The sequence below is a fragment of the Anas platyrhynchos genome, chromosome Z (assembly GCF_047663525.1).
Source record: "Anas platyrhynchos isolate ZD024472 breed Pekin duck chromosome Z, IASCAAS_PekinDuck_T2T, whole genome shotgun sequence".
In the NCBI taxonomy this organism is placed as follows: Eukaryota; Metazoa; Chordata; class Aves; order Anseriformes; family Anatidae; genus Anas; species Anas platyrhynchos.
The window spans coordinates 21,282,693-21,301,415 of NC_092621.1; the positions used below are offsets into that span (position 1 = coordinate 21,282,693).

Below are 18,723 nucleotides of genomic sequence, written 5' to 3' on the forward strand. Positions count from 1 at the left end.
GGCAGCAGTCAAAGGACCAGGGACCCAGGTGGTGTTCTCAGTCCTGCTGGTAAGGGGATGGGGAAAGGTGTGAGGAGGGCACTGATAGCTCTGCAGCCAGTTATTGGCTTGCACTGGTGTTGGCAACGGGGTTCTGGGTTTTATGACCATGGCACCGTCTTTGCAGATCCCTGTGTGTGGGGAGAAATGGGATCCACTTCTCTAACCAGGGCAAAGATATTTTTGCCAGTGGGATATCTAACCTCATAAGCAAGGATGGACAAAACTTTAAATGGACGTGGACAGGAAAGGGAGAAGGTAAGCATCCTCCCTGTGAGAGAGTGATGGACAGGGCTGCTGAGCAAACACTTTCTACAACCCAGCATGCTCAGGTGCTCCTCTTAAATATCTGCACACTAATGCACACAGTAAAGGGAATTAACAAGATGAGGTAGAGATGTGCATGTGGTTGCAGGGCTGTAGTCTCGTTGGGATCATGGAGATGTGGCGGGAATGGCTGCAGTGATGAGTGTTGTGATGGAGGGCTGCAGGCTCTTCAGGAAGGACAGGGTGGGAGGACAAGAAGGGGGTGTTCTCTGCTGTCAGAGGACCTGGAGGTGCACCTAGAGGATGGGTGAGGATATGTGTATTGGTTAGGATTAAAGGGAGGACTAGTGACATGCTGGGGTTCTGATACAGGCCACCTGGCCAGGGAGAACAAGCAGGTGAGGCCCTCTGCAGTTAAGCAGGAGCAGCCTCAATTTCACAGGCCCTGGTCCTCACAGGCGGCTTCAACCACCCTGATATCTGTTAGAGGGACAGCACAGCAGGGCATAAGCAATCCACGAGGTTCCTGAAATTTGCTGCTGTTGAATTCCTCCTTCAGAGGCACTCTGCTGGACCTCATACTCAGCCAGTCCTTGTGTCACTAAGCAGCAGGTTGGGTAACCTGTCTTGCCTAAAATTTTTTGGAAGATGAAATAGAGCTGTGTGAGGTTCAGGCTGTGGTGAGCAGATGTGGTGTGGTTTTGACAGAATAGAGACCTGTCTCTTCTTCAGTGGCTTTAGGCTGAGCTGTTGTTTTGCCCAGAGATTAGACCATGTTATGTAAGGCAACTAGGATGAAGCCGTATTTCTTCCCAGTGCTCTCATTCCATGCAGGGCTAGTGAAGCAACAGGAGAAGCTGGCCTGCAAATTTATCAGTGGCATCTACCTAAGACTTGTTTTCTGCAAAGTGTTGACTTGCTTAAACTGCTGTTTTTTTCTATTCATATCTCCTTTTTCCTCAGCCCATTTCATTGGACAGAGAAGTGACACACTTTTCCTGGCCAGCACCATCCTGGAGAGAGAAGACAATGTATCTTTGTTAGAAAAGTATTTTCTAGCTCAGAAGTAGACATTGCCCCAGCTAAACTGGTGAGAGAGGTTAGTTAAATAGTTTTTCATCTGTATTCCATTCTTGTCTTCACCTTCTACGGTAACTTCTGAGGTTATTGCTTCCATCAGAACTCAGTGCTTCATTGGAACATGGGACAGTAAATTCTCAGTAGGGGGCTTGGCATGGCTTTGGTTTACAGATCGTAGTTCATGCCCTTGCATGATGATTGAACATGGTATCAGGTTTTCAGATAAAATCTGAGATAACCACCAGTCAGTTGCCTAATTAAGATCTGAAGGTCTGTTCTTTGAAAAGATAACTATAAAAGGTTACATACCCTGAAATAACACCAATGAAATAAAAGGGCTTGAAGTATTGAATTTTATCACAGCTCAGTCCTTGACAAATTTAGGAGCAATGAGGGATACTTCTTGTGTCTGCATTTCTGTGTTGCTAAACTCTTTTATATCAGAACTTTAGGAGACTTTTCTCCAACAAAGTTGACCATTCTGTGGAAATAGGTACTCCTTGGAGACAATTTTCTTCCCTAAAGATCTTTGCATAACATGAATTATGCAGGGCTGGACTGGTTTCTGCATTTTGGTTTTGCAAGTCTAGCTTCTATCATTCTGGTGTTGTGAAGTTTCCAGGAGGATAGTAAGAGGTTCAGTGGCTGCTAATCTGCTTTGACCTTCACCCTTACCTTCTTAGAGACTGACTCTCTTACAAAGGCAGTCCGAGTTGAACTGCCTGGGACCTCAGTTCTGTTGTTGCTATGTTTTATTTAAGACGGTCCTCAGGTGGTGTTGGTGGGGTTTATGCACTCTATTGCTGCAGACAATCTTTTAATAAGTCAAGATACAAATGAACCCCCCCCACCTGGTGTTCAGTAAATAAAATTAGAGCCTGTAAGTTTTGTTATGAACTGTTAGCATTACTGCTGTAGGCGGTGTTGTTGCTATGATTTTTAAACATCCTGCAAATTTGGCTTTTTACTAGTCTTAACTTTTTTTTTCCTGTGATGGTAGCTTTTCTTGGATGATAAATATGATATTACCCATTTTTTGGCATTTGTTGGGGTAGCTTTGAGTCACTAATGCCTCTTAATTTTGCCCTTTTGCAGTTACACTGTAGTGTTTTGATGTACTTGGCAATCTTATTTGTTCACTTTATTTTGGTTTGCCTCAGCAATATTAAAGTTTTAACTCTTCTCTCTTTTTGTGCAAGGTGGGAATTTTCCCATTTTTTTTCAGATCAATTAAAATGTAAATAATCAGAGGTGGTTCCTGAGAGGAATCAGTATTGAATAGATACTTGGCTAGTGGCTTATGAAATATGCTTATTTTAAGTGTCTGAATATTCCTCTTTGCATGATGGTTTCTGCTGCCAGATACATAATTCTAACAACTGTACTGCTGAAGCATCCTAATGTGCTGCCATGCATTTTTATTTGTCATTTGAACCCTGTGGTGACACTCCTTCAGATGCTAGACTTGAAGTTCTAATTAGCTGATGATGCTTTGTTGTAGACAATAGTATTTTATTATGAATGTATACTGTAGGCAGAAAGTACAACAAAGGCTGTAGTTTGAACTAGAACAGCTCTCTGTAAAGGTTGGTAATATTAGGTTGGAGTTTACTGTAGTGTCCTTCATGCCTCTTCTTGCAGGGGCTTGACATTTCAAGAGAACACGTTTAACCCATGGTAAGGGTTTGCAAAACCATCGTGAGAACGAGACTAGCAATGTATACCCTGAAACAAGTCATACTGAAACACAGAAGTTGGAACATGATGTCTTTTACTTAAAATTGCATGGGTACAGTTACGTGTATGCAGAGTGCTTGTGAAAGTTTCAGACTGCTTCATGAACATTTACGTTGTGGTGGCTTATTAACTGTAGTAGTGCTGTGAATAATGAAGCTAAGGGGCTGATTTTCAAGTCAGATCAACAACTGATGTATCTGGGTTCTGTTTTTCCTTTGTAATAGTCTCAAGTACACTGGAGGCACTGCTGTGTGTCAGTGCACGCTTGTGTGGAAACTTTCAAAGTTTGACTTTGAAATATAAATTTTAAATTGGTAAGAACCTTTTAAAGTAGTTCTGAAGATAGGCTAAAGTTTTGCAAATATGTTTTACCACGTGCTGTGGCCAGTGGGAGAACTCAGTACATACTTATGTAGGACTTAGGCTGTGGTTTCGCATACATTTCTTGCCGCCAGTATGTGCTGAAGCTGCCCTCAGCTGCTTCTTTTGGTCTTTGCTCTACTCCTTTAGTTGTGCCAGCAGAAATAGGGCTTTTGTTTTGTGTGTGGCCTGGTGTGGTGTTGTGGAGTGTGGAACTTATCCAGTAAAAGATGGCTTAATACTATGTCTTTCCTCCTAGCTGGGTCTGTTCTCTGATTCAATTCCAGTAAGTTCAGAGGAGATTTGGTGAATCTAGAGAGGTCACATTATGGAGATGAGTGCCAGTGGCTGGTGCAGTATGCTGCAGCTCCTGCCTTTCCCCTGTTGTTGCAAGGAACACATGAAGCCATGCCTGTAGGTGTGTTAGCCTGAGGTGCTACGGATTTCACAATGCTAATCGTATTCCATTAATGGCTAATTTTTTAACCTTCTTTCTTCTAATCTGTGTTTATGCTAAGGCAGTAAATCTCTCTTCAAGGAGGAGGAGTGGGGAGGTACCCTTTCTGCCCAGCTCATCTAATTTCTCCTAACCAGCTCTTAAACTACATTAGGCATGGCTGTTAAAGAAATTACTCCCTCCTCTCCTCCACCCCAAAAAACAAGGGAAGGAGGGGGGTAATTACTATTGCAAGCCATCCAAAGTAAGGGGAGGAAGAAAAGTGCCTGAGAAGTGTCCTGTTTTCCCCTTACCTGGTTCCTTTAAGGGCTGGGTTATCTGATGCAGTTCTGCGTGTTTTTTTTCTTTTTAAAAAAAGTCCATGTAATTTGCTCTCAGTAGACAAGCTTCTTCCTACTTCTGTCTTTGCCATTCGAAAAAGAGAATGTATACTGTCCTGCTTCCTGAAACACATACAGGTTGGCTGAGAAAAATAGGGGAGAATTGTTCCCTCTGCAGCACCATTCCTTTGCTGTAGAATCCATGAAACAGCCTGGTCCTTAGCATCTTATCATTTTTAGCCCATATAAAACAGGCAGTATCTTGGCACTGAACTATCCGTTGTGGTAGAGGCTGTGTAGGTAAGTTAAGGCCATTTGAAACTTCCCCTTTTTTAGGCCTCCGATGAATGAAATACGGGTTTGCAGAGGCAAGAGCTAGATCTTTTTGAAAGTGCAGAGCTTGCAGGAGAAGTCCATGTCTTAGTGTGTATAAAGGAAATGCAAGAGTTCAGTTTGTTCTTAAATAGCACTTGTGAAGAGTTGCCAACTTTAAAGAAGCTGCAGTTTAGCACTGAAGTTTAAGAATAATTGCAAGGCTAGTAATTTATTTTTAACTGCAATAAAAATAAAGATGCTTATTGGTTATAAAAGCCACCTTAGTTTTTCTCTGAAATGGAAATCTTAACTGTATGATCTTCATGCTGAGCTGTCCTTTTGCTTCCCTTCACTTCCTTGTTCTTGCATTGGAGAAGTCTTCCCTGTCTGGATTTCCTGTTTCATACTCTCTATGTAAAAAAAAAAAAAAAAAAAAAAAGCTTTTTATAGCAATATTTTTTTCACTTTACAAAATCTGAATGATTTGTTTAGCTCATAAAGTTGTCATCTTTGCTTAGGTGAAGATGTTGTCCTTTGAAGGATTTCTTCATGGGTTGTGTATGCTGGTGCAGTACTTCCCTTTCATGCTTGCATTTACTCACCTGTGTTCCACTGCAGTGTTTTCTTTTATCTTGTTTGTGCTAGATCCTGTACAAACTCATCTTACCAGTCAGTCCTAGTTCTGAAAAGTTTATTCTTAAGTAACAATGCAAAAGGGTGTAGCAAAAAAGGGGAAGAGAGGATGAGGACAAAGATGTTAATGTGTGGTTTCATAGGCTAAACAGGTATAGCATGACATAATTAACTGAAATCTCCAAAAATTGTGATTAATTTCTTTTAATATCAAAAGGCTTTAATGACAAATACTGTAGGAGATAATTTTGAAATTCCTTGGTTATTTGCCCTTTGTAATGCTTTTTAGGGGTTTGCAATTTTCAAACTGTCCTTTGCAGCTAAAACGGCAAGTTTAAAAACAGTCCAAAGGCTAAAAATTGGACATTTACAACTTTACTGTTTTTAAAACGAAGAAGCTCAATGGCAATTAGAAAACCCTAGGACACTTAATGTGATTATTCTAGCATTGCTTTAGAAGGATTTTATTCTGAGGACTATCAAGATAATCGTGATGCAGTTTAAGAACAGCAACACTGAAGTGACACTGTTTACACCAAGAGAGCTGCCTGAAATTTTCCTGAGGAAATGTCGCATACAAAGCGAAATCCAAATCTGAATTCTGTCCACTTCTACATTTAAAAGTAGTTGTTAATTTGAATCTTGTAACGCTCTGTAGTGTCTAAAAAGTGTACTAGAAGTTTTCCAACTTGTATTATAACAGCAAATGTAACTTAGGGGCATAACTAGCACAGCAGAAACTGGGAAGGCTTGTGGGGAGCTTTTCTTAATGGTTCATGCAAATAGCCAAAAATTAGAAACTTGGAACTAGAAGCACTGGGAACTCAATAACTGAAATCCCTTTAACACTGCTATGAGGTATCCAGTGGAAGATTTTAGTTTGTGGAATTTACATTGTTAGGAGTATTTCAGGAAGATTAATGACTGTAGACTTGTGACTTGTACTCTGTAATGATAGATCAGATAGATAAAGCAACAGATTCTTTCTAATCCAAGTATGTATCAAATGTAAAAGAAATAGTTTGCATGCTAAAAACGGAGAACAAATTTGTAAATGTCAAGAAAACTAAAAGTTATGGTCCCCACAGCAAGTATTGTCATCCCCTAATGTGCTCAAGTTTTTTGTGCCGCTGTATATGCTGATAAAATATCACCTTAAAATATGTATGTTGTGGCAGTTATAGTAGCTATGGGGAACTTTTATTCAAATCAGTGCTCTGGTGCTTTGAAGACATGGAACTGATTGACTCCATGCATTTAGATACTGGTGTCAGCTATGCATCCAGGTAAAATGCTTTTACTTGCAGCAGTTAACTGTTCACTTTGTCCAGCTCACCACCAAATGCAATCTGCACAAGATTTATAAAACTGAACATGAAGGGAGCAGTAGGAATTGCTGGACCGATGGGCTGAGGTCAACTGCATGAAGTTCAACAAGGCCAAGTGCCGGGTCCTGCACCTGGGGCACAATAACCCCAAGCAAAGCTACAGGCAGGGAGAGGAATGGTTGGAGAGCTGCCTGGAAGAGAAGGACCTGGGAGTGATGCTTGATAGTCAGCTGAATATGAGCCAGCAGTGTGCTCAGGTGGCCAAAAAGGCCAACAGCATCCTGGCTTGCATAAGAAGCAGTGTGGCCAGCAGGGCTAGGGAGGTGATCGTCCCCCTGTACTCAGCTCTGGTGAGGCCGCACCTCGAGTACTGTGTTCAGTTTTGGGCCCCTTGCTACAAGAAGGACATGGAGGTGCTTGAGCGGGTCCAGAGAAGGGCGACGAAGCTGGTGAGGGGCCTGGAGAACAAGTCCTACGAGGAGCGGCTGAAGGAGCTGGGCTTGTTCAGCCTGGAGAAAAGGAGGCTCAGGGGCGACCTTATCGCTCTCTACAGGTACCTTAAAGGAGTCTGTAGCGAAGTGGGGGTTGGTCTGTTCTCCCACGTGCCTGGTGGCAGGACGAGGGGGAATGGGCTAAAGTTGTGCCAGGGGAGTTTTAGGTTGGATCTTAGGAAGAACTTCTTTACTGAAAGGGTTGTGAGGCATTGGAACAGGCTGCCCAGGGAGGTGGTGGAGTCACCATCCCTGGAAGTCTTCAAAAGACGTTTAGATGTAGAGCTTAGGGATATGGTTTAGTGGGGACTGTTAGTGTTAGGTCAGAGGTTGGAGTCGATGATCTTGAGGTCTCTTCCAACCTAGAAATTCTGTGATTCTGTGATTCTGTGAATAGTAGGTATCGTTAGACTGTAAATCCTTCGTGCTGTTGGTTAAAGTGACGTGTGTGTTGAGGTCTTAACAACATTGTAAAGCTTCAGCTCTGAGGGCTGACAGCTGGAGCTTCTGCGCCTCCTAACAATGGTGGTTAAAACACGCTGGAAAAGGGAGGCTTTTTAGAGTGCGTATGTGGCACGGAAGGAGTGTGAGAGAAGAGATGTTCTTTCTTTGCCCCCATCCTACCTGTGCATACAACTTGAGAGCACAGCTTGGTGCTCTGGTATCTCTTCCAAATTAAAATGTGTGAGAACTTACTGTTTCAGAAATCATGTCTTTTTATTTGGCTGTAACTGTGCCTGGGTGCTGTCAGTTGAATGCTGGATGAGACGGCTATCTTTCTTTTTAAATGGGGAACCTACATATTTTCTGACTAAAATACGGACATCCATTTTTGGCAGCTTAGTTTGTCATTTAAAAAAAAGTGATTTGTGAAGTTGTGTCCTTACCAGCACTGTGCTTGCCCCTTTCCAGGAAGTGTGGAGACTTTATTTCTTTGGAGTTGGGTGTCTTATGTAGTAAATGGTAGTGGGGGAACAGCTGTGAAAACTAAATACCTGTAAAGTGTGCTCAGACTTTTTGTGAAGGATTTCCTTTGACAGAGTTGCACGTTGCCAGCTGAATTAAAACTTTAATTTTACTGTGACGCTTCTCAAGAGTTTATTTACTTCGGGTTTGTAGTATCTGTAATCTTATGGTAGTGGTGTGATGCTGACAATTGAAATCATAAAACCTTACCAGAATAAAACAAAACCAGTTATTTCCTGGTAAGGAGCGGGAGAGGAGCCGCAGGAGCTGCGGGGCTCCCTGTGGCACTGTGGGGGATTCGCCGTCCTCGCCGCCTCACGGGGGGAGCCCCGGGGGCTTCAGGGTGGGAGCCCTGTGCTCGCCAGAGCAGCGAAACGAGGCGTGTAAGCGGCGTTTACACGACCTTCGGCCGACCCCCTTCGTTTTTGAGGGGGAAATGGTTTGTGTGTGACAGCTCCCGGTGCCCTCAGGCGGGCCGGGGCGGGGCGGGGCGAGGCGGGGGTCCGGGGGTGGGGGGAGCCCGTCCCTGCCTCGCTGCCTCCCTCCGGCGTTATGCAAGCCGCTCGCCGGGAGGAAGCGCATTGCGAAGCGCTGAGCTCAGCCGCCTGGCCGCCCGCCAGCTCCCTCGCTTTCCTGGCGCACAGCTGAGGGCTTTCTAAGCTTCCCACCGGCGGCTCCGGCGGCACCGCCGAGGAATGCGGCCTCCCTCCCTCCCCCGCCAGCTGACGGCGGCGAGGGCGGTTCAGCCCGGGGACAGCCGCCATCATGGCGGCGGCGGCACCGCCCAGCGACCGCCCCTCACGGGCAGCGGGGGCTCGGCCGGCACCGAGCCGCCCTGCGGGGCTGTCCCGGCGTGGTGGGAGCCTTCCACCGTGCCCGGTTGTCCAGAGGAGAGGCCGGCGGGGGCTGCCCCGGGTGTGAGGAGGCACGCCCCGGTACGGCCCCGCTGGCAGCGCGTGTGTGGATGTCGGAGCCGTGCTCCGCGCTCTGTTATTTCTTCTCAGTGTCTCGGGACAAGTCTCGGCTCTAGAGGCTGCCCGGCTGCCTGGGCGCTTGCAGCTTCTGTGAAGCCGCTCATTTTCTTTTCTAACCCGGTTTTGTAACTCGGTTTTATCTTTCCGTGTTGCTTCTCGTCTTCGCTGACAGGCCCACCACACTGCCCCGTATCCCCTCGCAGCCAGCACACAGCTCTGCATAGGGCTCACACAGAGCGAGCACCCCGGTCCTGCTGTGTCGTGCAGTCTCAGTGTAACCACAGGCACATCGTGGCACTGAGTGCTGCGGAGGAGGAGTGGGGACGGGAAGCAGCCCAAGCGAAGCTCCCTGCTCGTTGTTCTCCTGCTTCCTCTCCTGCCAATGAGCTGCAGATGTAGGTGGCATCAGCAGAGAGCTGCCCGTTTGGATGAATAACCAGGAGGAACAGGGAGATCAGCAGAAGGGAGGTGAGCTTTGAAACTGCTACAGAGGAAAACTTGTTTGTGCAAGGCAGGACTGGTTGGTGAAATTCACTGGCAGAGGGTGTCGGGGCCAAGTCGTAGCAGAGCCAGAAAAGACCAGATGTACTGGTATGGAAAACACCTCTTAAAAATGACGTTTGAGAGGTAACCTAGTCAGCGGTTGGGGCTTTAGGAGTCAGAAGAGGTGAATTTCTTCTGTACCGCTGTGGTGCTGTATGCCTCTGGGTGAGTCACTCTGCTTGTGTGTTGCTTTCTCCACTGTCCTTTTCCTGTCTTGTCTGTTGGAGATTATTATTAAATTTCATGACTGCTACTGGGCAGTGCATACCACAGTGGTGCCTCAGCTTCTGTCTGGGGCATCCAGGCAGCCGTAATACAATAGCATGACTACGACGAAGCCTCTGGGTTGCCTCTATGAATCAGACTAGTTTTACACCTCATTCCAGTGAGCACAATCTGGGATTTCCTCTTGAGCTATAAAATGACTAAGTCTAGCTAAATGCGGCACAGACCATTTAAAAAAAAAAAAAACACAGGACATTGGAGCATTCAAGTTACCTAAATATTACTGTGTGTATTGTAGAGTTAACTAGGTATGTTGGGTTTGGGTCATAAAACACTCACTGAAGTTCCGTGTTTCCACAAAGAATAAGCACCATGTAAAATAGAATCATAAGTGTTGGAAAAGACCTCCAAGATCATCTGGTCCAACCATCCCTGTATCACCAATATTATCCATGTCGAATCATTAACATGTTGCCTCCTTCTGAAATGCACTGTTAGAGGTTTAAATTATTTTTGGTGGGTAAAAATAGATTAAATTTGAATGCTGTGGATTTTACTAAAATGACTGTATAATCATGCATTTCTTTCATTTGTTTTTGGTATTTTTATTGAAACTGAGTTAAGGCAGAAGCAATCTTGATTACGTAGTTGGTTTTGGCTGTTGTTACAGTAGATAGTGTTCTTCGTATTTACTGTTTCGCTTCTCTTTTTCAGAGCCTGTTTTTTCAAGGTGCAGCGCTCTTTTCTTTTGTACCTAGAAGTCCCTCATCATGGTGACTCACAGTGAAACAAGCCTACAAGCAGTTCTCAGAGGGAGGCTCTCCCCTTGTAAACCAAAGGGAAATGTACCCAGTAACGTATCCACCAAGAAATCTGGTGCAGTAACATTTAAAAGAATAGAAGTATGGAGTGGTACTGCAGTGCTGGTACCCAAATGGCACGTTGTTTTCCCGTTGTGCCCTACCAGCTGGTGGTCGTGTCTTGTAGAGATCTGGACCATCTGTAGTGATGCAGTACTGGCAGTGCAGTAGGATGTCAATGCAAGAATTCAGCAACAGAATGCCCAAACTCTTCTAAAGCACTACAACAATAGAGTAGTAGCAACCCCTTTGCACATCACACGTGTTGTGTCCCTCTTTCAACAGGCAGAGGGTAGTAAGCAAACAGGTAAACCACTAATGAATGCGGGGTGTGTGTATGTATTGGTGACTTCCTGTGGGTGATCTCCCTTTCCCGGCAGGCTATTAAGTACCATGTTATGTTTTTTGTTTGTTTTTTTTTTTTTCCCTCTATTGACCCTTTGGGGGTCAATAGCAATACTGGTGCTAAAGCTGCATCCTTGTCCATCCTTGTCTCTAGTTTGGGTAACTTCTTGCTTCTTTTCTGGAGATGTTGACAAGAAGGCAACTTCACGCTCAGCCTGAACAGAAACTGCTTTAGCCAGGGCTCTGATTAAGATACCACTTTTTTTCCCCCTCCTTTTTCCCCCTAGGTCTTTCTTTGGGGACTGCCCATCTGGTGAACTCCTACAGCCAGGGAACTGAGAGCAGAGCTCTCACAGCTGGTGGATAAATTAGGAATAATAAATGAGGCAGCTATTTGATTAGGTAAGAAAATAACACTCAACAGAACTAGTTTCCTGTGTATTATGAATAGATTAAAAAATTGTTTTTGAGTGTGGCAAAAAGCATTTGTAATAATTCTGAGTATATTTTTTTTGGAGAAGAATCCAAAAGTTTATCAAGTGTCTCCCCTACTTTTTTTTTTAATCTGCAGTGGCAAATAAATGGCTTTGTTTTGCATCTGTTTCTTGATTTTCATGGAGTAGGGATAGAGATGCACCTCTAGCTATAAAAAAAAAAAAAAAAGGTTGGTCTTTTTTTGCCTTCTCTCTTTCTCCCTTCTGTTTTGCTGAATCAGGATGAAAATCTCTCCTTTTTGTTGCTTGCCTGTTGTGTTTCAGACACAGCGGGGGTGACAAACAACATGTCTGTCCTATCCCATTTGCTACATACTGCTTCCACTCCCATCTCTCCTTCCCAGACACTTCGCTGCTTTTGCTTCAAGTCTGTCTGCCTGGAGTATCCCATGTTGTCCCTCTCCCAGGAGGTGAGGTGTGGTGGCATTGCAGTGGGTGCCCTTTGCCAGGAGGTCTCGAGGGACTGCAAGAAGAGCAGAGCAGCGATGAGGAGGAGTGTGGGTCCATGCTGTTCCTGGGAGCCCCGCACCAAACACGGTCCGAGAGATCCTGCACAACACAGACTTGACTGCGGGTGGCTGGCTTGACTGCCCCTAGCTATTTACGTTTTTCTTCTAATATCAGTAAAATAACTGTATCGACAGAGGGCTGCAGCTAAATGAGTGAGAGGAGCCTTCCTTCAACTTGTGTTAAAATCCCTTTTCAATCCCTGTAGAAAGTATTTATTTTTTTTTTTATTGCTAACTTTGATCTCGTGTAGCTTTCTGACTTGAACCTTTTCTGATGCTGTGTTCCGTTCTCTTACCTTATTCTTCTAACTTTTGCGTTTTGTGAACTTCGGGATGTAAGTGGCGTAGTTCACTGAGTGTTCTTCTGTCCTCATCCCCAAAGCGAGACACTGGTTGGCACGTTTTAGATGTCTCTGCAGGTGCTAGTAGGGGGTCCAGAGTTCAGAAAAAAAGGATCCTGCTCAGTTAGAATTTGGCTGAAGGTTTTGCGTTGCCTTTGTTAACGGCTTCTGATGGCTCAAGTATGTGCGATTATGTTCTGTGAAACATGGTGTACCCTAGTTCTATCCTTGAAATGTGTTACAGAGCTCTTTTGTGCTAGCTGACAAATCCTCGTATCACACTATGGTACTTATGTCACAGAGATATTTTAATAGTACATGGAGATACTGCGTCATCTGCATTCGTCCAGTGCTTTGAGGTTTTTAATATCCATAGGAGCGGTGTGGAAGAGTACAGGCTTGCTTTTGTCAGACTTCATCAAGTTTTGGGGATTTTCTCCTCAGGCTACTTCAAAGTGTGCTTTTTGAAGTGATGTTTGCTGCACAAATCCATATAATCAACATGCTGTTACAGTGCGATCTGAAACTAAAAATGATAAGGGAAAATGTTTCACAAGTTTAGGTTCACATAGTTGTGCCTGCCTGATTGGAATAGCATGACTCTTAAATTGGTTTATTACAAATATATTAGTTGTAAAACTGACTGTGGACGTACAGTATCTGGCTTTCATGCTGATAGCTGCACACATTAAAAGAATAATTCCTTTGTGTCCGGGAGCAACTTCTGTGGGTAACCCTGGATTAATACTTTTTCTTTTCCGTACATTGATGTTTCAACAAATAACAATTACAGGAAAGTGACAAAGCAGCATTCTATCAGCGTATTTATGCAGGTTGCTTTTTTTCCCCTTGCTTACTGCTCTTTTCCCTGTTTTAGCATAAAACAATGAGATACTTTTCACAGGTGGAAACATGAACTGGCTTCCCTTGCCTGTGTAAGGATCTGTTGTCTCGTTTTTTTGCTGTCTTCAAAATAACAGCTGGTTTTGTACTAGCAACTTACAATTGTATTTACTATGAACTAGTGCCTAGCAACATGTAGGCAGTGCTTTTGCTGCTACAGATTACTCTTGTCACCGGGCTTGTACTGCTGAGTTGCATACTACGGAGCTGATTTCTAGTTGAGTGGTGTCTGTCTGAGACAGCGCGGGGTGTTCCAGTTCCTGCGAGGCTTGCCCTGGCTGGAGCTGGCTCGCTGGGTTTGGTTGGTGGTGCCTGGGCTCTGAAACACACAGGCTGTGAAAGAGCTCAGACATGCTTCTCCTTGGCTGAAAGGTTCGGGTACTTCTTTTAAGTTTTTACCGTGCGTGAGGCTTGTTCTCCATAAATAAAAGATTGAATGGAGTATTAAGGAGCAATCCCCGGTGAATTCTGGGTGATCCTTTTTGGCAGGCGAGGACGGTTGGCAGGCGAGGGAGGTTGCCAATACAAACACGCTGTGTGAGCGCTACCTTGGGCTCCTCCTGCCGCCCCACCTCTTCGAAACAACTTTGCTGGTGTTGGCTTTGCCAGCTGCTGTTGTGCAGGCTGCCAGAGTCGAGCTGGTGCTGCTATTGTTCGGGCCTTATTGCCTAAAATTAGAATCCCGGTAGCCAGCAAGACCTGCCTATGGCTGGGAGCTCAATCTGCAGTTTGTATTCCTGTCTCCATCTACTGGGAGGGGAAGATGGATACAATGCCGCTGAACAGATTTCGGGGAGCTCAGGAAACCAAGTGACCAGGTATAAGCTTCTGCTGAAGGTCTGCCTGTTTGGAATGACGTGAGCTCAGCTTCGTTTGGCTTTGAAGAAATGCTTGTGGGTTTGTGGATGTTTTGTAGGCTTCTAAGGTTTTCAGTGAAATGCAGCTTTTATTGAGGTGTTGGTAGTTGGGAAGGTTTTCATTCAAAACCACAGGTGCTTTTAGAGGTGGGAGTGGAAGGCCTAATGTTTAGAGAAGTTGATCCCAAATGCTTTTGGCTATCTTGTTTAAAAGCGCATGGGCTTTTTTCTTAACCCAACGCTTATACATAATTGTATTTGAGTTATGAGTAGAGACTTGGTTTATTAAAACCAGGACTAGCAAGAAGAGCAGTACTGTGTTAAAGACTCCAAGTCAGCGTGAAGCATGCCTGGAAGTTGGTGGTGGTGGTGGGGATTTCACGTTGTGAGTATTGGGTTTACCTATGTGGAGAGGGGGGAGAAAGTTGTATGTGATATGCCAAAAAGTATTTCTTCAGTAATTAAATAGGGTTTTTATTTGACACTATTTCAACTACTTGCATAATTTGTGAGGTTTAATTAAGATATAGTCAGTTTGTGCTGGCATGGACAGAAAATCAATGCCTAGTTTGCCTGAGGAAAAGGCTCTTTCTCCTTTTGGACTCTGGCTAGGTCTTTTTTTTTTTTTTCTTTTTTTTTAAAGCATTAGCAATTCGGAGAGCAGAAGCAAATAGCCATTTTTAAAATTCATGTCCTCAAATGTTAATTTGATGCTTTGAGGCATAAATGACCTTTCTAACCAGCCCAAACTTGTCAAACAAAGGAACGATAGAAACAAGCTGCTTTGTTCTAATACAACAGGCTGCTTTTCAGGGGAGAATTTCAAAACAATTCTGCCTCCCTCTTCTCAACAACATTAAATTAAACTTTGGCCTATGCTACATTTGAATTTAGATGTGTATGCATCTTTGGAGAGATGGTGATGGAATCTAGACAACCTGTTCAAATTGAACCATAGACTTGAGATTCTGAAGCCCAGGGCAAGTGAATAATGCTTTCATAGCTGCCCCAGCTGGTATTACTTAGCAGTGGAAAAGCAGTTAGGTGTGGGTCAGAAGCAGAGAGGAGCGTTACAAGAGGATTTCTTGTTTTCACAAAACTGAAAGGGGGAGGGAGGAGAGAAACAAAACCATTGCTGCTGCTTGAAACCTTTCATTTAAGTGTTTAGGTTGGAGTATAGGCCTTGGAGGTCAGATTTAAAAACTAAGTATACATTTATGTAGCTCACAGGAGTTTAATTGAGAGTAGACTTGTTGTAAGTATGTTATATGAATGGGAAAAACACTTCATGCATCAGTGCCAGCTCTGTCATTATAAGATTTAACATAAGTGCATAAAAGGTCGGGACTGAAGGTATAAGGCAGTATCAAAAACAAGCATGTCTTTATACTAGGTAATGCATTATTTTCTCTATGTTTTTCCAAAAAGAAATTGAACTATGCTTGGTATTGGAACACTATTCCTCCCTGTGCTTGTGGAGTCTGAAATCAATCTCCTGAAAGAACAACATGTTTCTGTAGCAAGCAGCACAGTAGTAAACTTGTACAGGAGATAAGTAGAGTTTAAGGAGTATTAATCTGGTGTTGCAGTTGTTTTATCTTGTCTGCTTTTTCTTAATTATATTTTCTGTTTTGCTTATTGCTTGCATCCAGATCCAAAGGAGGAATATCCAACTCTACAATTTGTTCCAGCTTTCAAAAATAAATACACAGCAGCTGAGCAGTGTTATAAAATCTGAGGATTGTGTTACTACTGTTCATTAATATTTGATTACTTGAATCTTTCATATTAGGGCTTATTTTATTATTGGGATAAAATAAGCAGTATGTTACCAAATATTTGAGGAAACGTAATGTGGCTTCTTCAGCTTTTCTTTTTTAGATGGCCTCCTTAACACCTGTTTCCTATAAAATGGGAAGAAGAAAAAATACTTCTAGGTTTATCTTTTTGGCCTATAAGCTCAAATATACTTTCTCATGGTTATTTTTCTGACATGTCAGAATCCGTTCATGATGGTATTTTACATCGATAGACTTGTAGATTTCTATTCATATTGCATGATTTTCTCACAATTAGGTGATTTTCTTTCTAATTGGTTATGACTCAAATGTATGTTTTGTTTTTAAAGCCTTCTGTTTTATTTTACTCACGCTTTTTACTTGGTCAAGTCAAAACTGATACTATTTCCTAGCAAGGGAAAACTGGTCAGATGGCTTGAGAGCTTGTATAAAGCACTTGAATCTGCTCCAAATAAAATTTGGTCAGATGCTGTACCTGTGTCAGTCGTGGTGGACCAGAACATAACCCCAGTCACTATGAAAAGTGATATCTCTTTCCTTGCAGAAGTAAATGCTTAATTATTGCTTCCCAAAACACTGAATTCTTTATAAAATATCATCTTGTGAACAAACTGTAGTGCACACTGTTCTGCTCTCTGGATGAGAACAGAGACCGCTTCTTTTCTACTCTACTGCCTGCAAAATGGGCCTGCAGAGCTGTTGGGGACTGCAGAGCACTTTATCAGCCTCCAGCCTTCGTTCAGACATACAAACTAGCAGTGACTGCCATGAGGAACGCATATGCACGCACCAAACTCATGCTGAGTTGCTGGTGCAAAGCCTGGGCCAACAGCATGTAGCTCAACATACTCACATAAGTACGAACTGCGCTTGTTAATTATCCCATAGCTTATTAAGTTTGCAGTTGATTCTGGTAGTTGATCCAAATTGCTGTCAGACTGTATTTTCTTGCACACAAACACATGTGCTTTTGCTTTAAATTGGTACAACTATTTCAAATCTAGTTGTGCATATTTTAAGCAACTGTTAGACTCTCTTATGTTTGGTTATTTGAGTATTGAAATGAATAGGTATCTGGATGGAGCTTTATACGAGGGTTTAAGCAGTGCGGAACTTAAAAAAAGAAACTGCTTTAATTACATCATCACTGGCTTTTATCCAGTTAAGGATATTGGCTCTCTGAAGCCACAGCTTTTTTTAAAGATCAGAACTCCTCAGTGCTGTATACCTATAGGATATCCCTGTAGTAAGCCTCTAAAAACGCATCTTCACCTGTTTGGCCTTGAGTGTGCTTGATGCTGTTATGACAACTTGGTCACAAAGAGCCATGGGTTTGTGGTTTCCAGGCCTGATTAATACAATGTACTGTAATTAGGAATAGGAAAAAACCCCACAGGCGCTTTTCCAATTTAAATATTCCCACTGCTCCCAAGACTTCCCCAGCTTTCATTGTGCATTGTTTCAGATTAGTCATAATTGAAATATTTATTTTGTTCAGTGTGGCCTAGACACTGGAAAGAGTTGCTGGAATTTATCTGAATTTTCAGCCTGTGAACCACGTGGGATTAGGGTCGCACTGAGCACGTCCTGTGACTTGAGATGTACCCCAAGAATGACCCAGAGGTACCAGTACAACATTTCAGCATCCTACTTATATAGCACTAGTGCCTATCTACAGTGAAATTGCAGATAATAAGCGAGCCTACCTGTTTAGTTCTTGTTAAATTCCTCAGTTGCTGTTAATTCTTTCCTATATCAGTGTGGTTGGGAAATTAGTTCAAGAAGCTTACAGTACCAAACTAGGAAAGAAATCAAAACATAAAGCCATGTGTATTTAATTTTTCTAGGTATAAAGGTAACTGATTTGATAGAATTGTTTGAGGTTTTTGTGTATTTTTTTAATACGAATTGTAACTTAACCAAATGGTATTACTTAAATTTTTTTGACTACAGCTGCTGTAGCAATGTGTGCACAGCTACTGTTTTGGTAAACAAAGCCTAGTAGCCAGATGGCAGTAATATTTAAAAAGTTGAGCGATATGGTTTGGGAAGCATCCAACTGGAATATGCTGTGCTTTGCCTAGGTACCTTAGATTTAGTACACAGTGGAAGACTTTAAATGTGTTATCACTGCAATGGCTTGAAAGAACAAATAGACTATTATGTAGAATGCAAATAATGCTTATTAAACTTGCAGTTGATTCTTTCTGATAGATGATCCAAATTGCTGTCAGATTGTATTTACTTACACACAAACAGATGTGCTCCTGCTCTAAATAAGGATAACCATTCCAAACCTACTTATGCATATTTTAAACAACTGTTAAATACTATGTTTCAAATAATTCCTGGTTTCTTGAAGACTTAATTTTTCTAATAGGTCTTTTCCTCACCCTTATTCCATGCTCTTACTTCAAAAGGTAAAACGTGGTATACTTGGTTAGCTGCCTTATGACTGAAGAGCTGCTCCTGAATGGAGAGGGAAAACTTTTTTTCTCTCCCAGGGTTTCAGCATCCAGAGTACTCTGCTGTTCTTTGTGTATTTTCAATCTGTTGGTAATGGTGTTTAAAAGAGTCAGCTTACTGTTTTTTTCCTAGCTTCTAAAAGGCTGTGGGCTAGGTTGGATTCTTAGCACAGACTTAGCAAACATGAGATTTATGGGGAGATAGTGAATGAGATTCAAGTATTGGTGGCACAGCCACAGGAAAACATCATCCTTGAGGTATGAAGTGGCAAAATAGTCTTCTCTAAGACTTTCTTTCTAACCTTTGCTATGACTAAGTATAATCAATAAATGGCGGCAGACTTTCATTATTAAAAAACGGGGTAGGTCTTCCTGCATTGCCCCCTGCTTCCCAGCCTTTTGATGTGGGAAAGCT

At 42.9% G+C, this 18,723-nt stretch overlaps 1 protein-coding gene across 3 annotated transcripts in view; it reads left to right on the top strand.

The window, feature by feature from the left end:
• Positions 1-18,723, top strand: part of ZSWIM6 (zinc finger SWIM-type containing 6) — a 116,063-nt gene that overhangs the window by 26,092 nt on the left and 71,248 nt on the right. Inside the window, exon 1 of one of the 3 annotated variants that reach the window (XM_038170108.2) lies at positions 8,872-9,435. The exons of the other annotated variants lie outside the window; for them this stretch is intronic. Within the exon in view, the coding sequence (XP_038026036.1) occupies positions 9,396-9,435 (40 nt within the window). The 5' untranslated portion in view covers positions 8,872-9,395. Of the gene's footprint in view, positions 1-8,871; positions 9,436-18,723 lie in introns of those variants that run through there. 3 annotated transcript variants of the gene reach the window in all.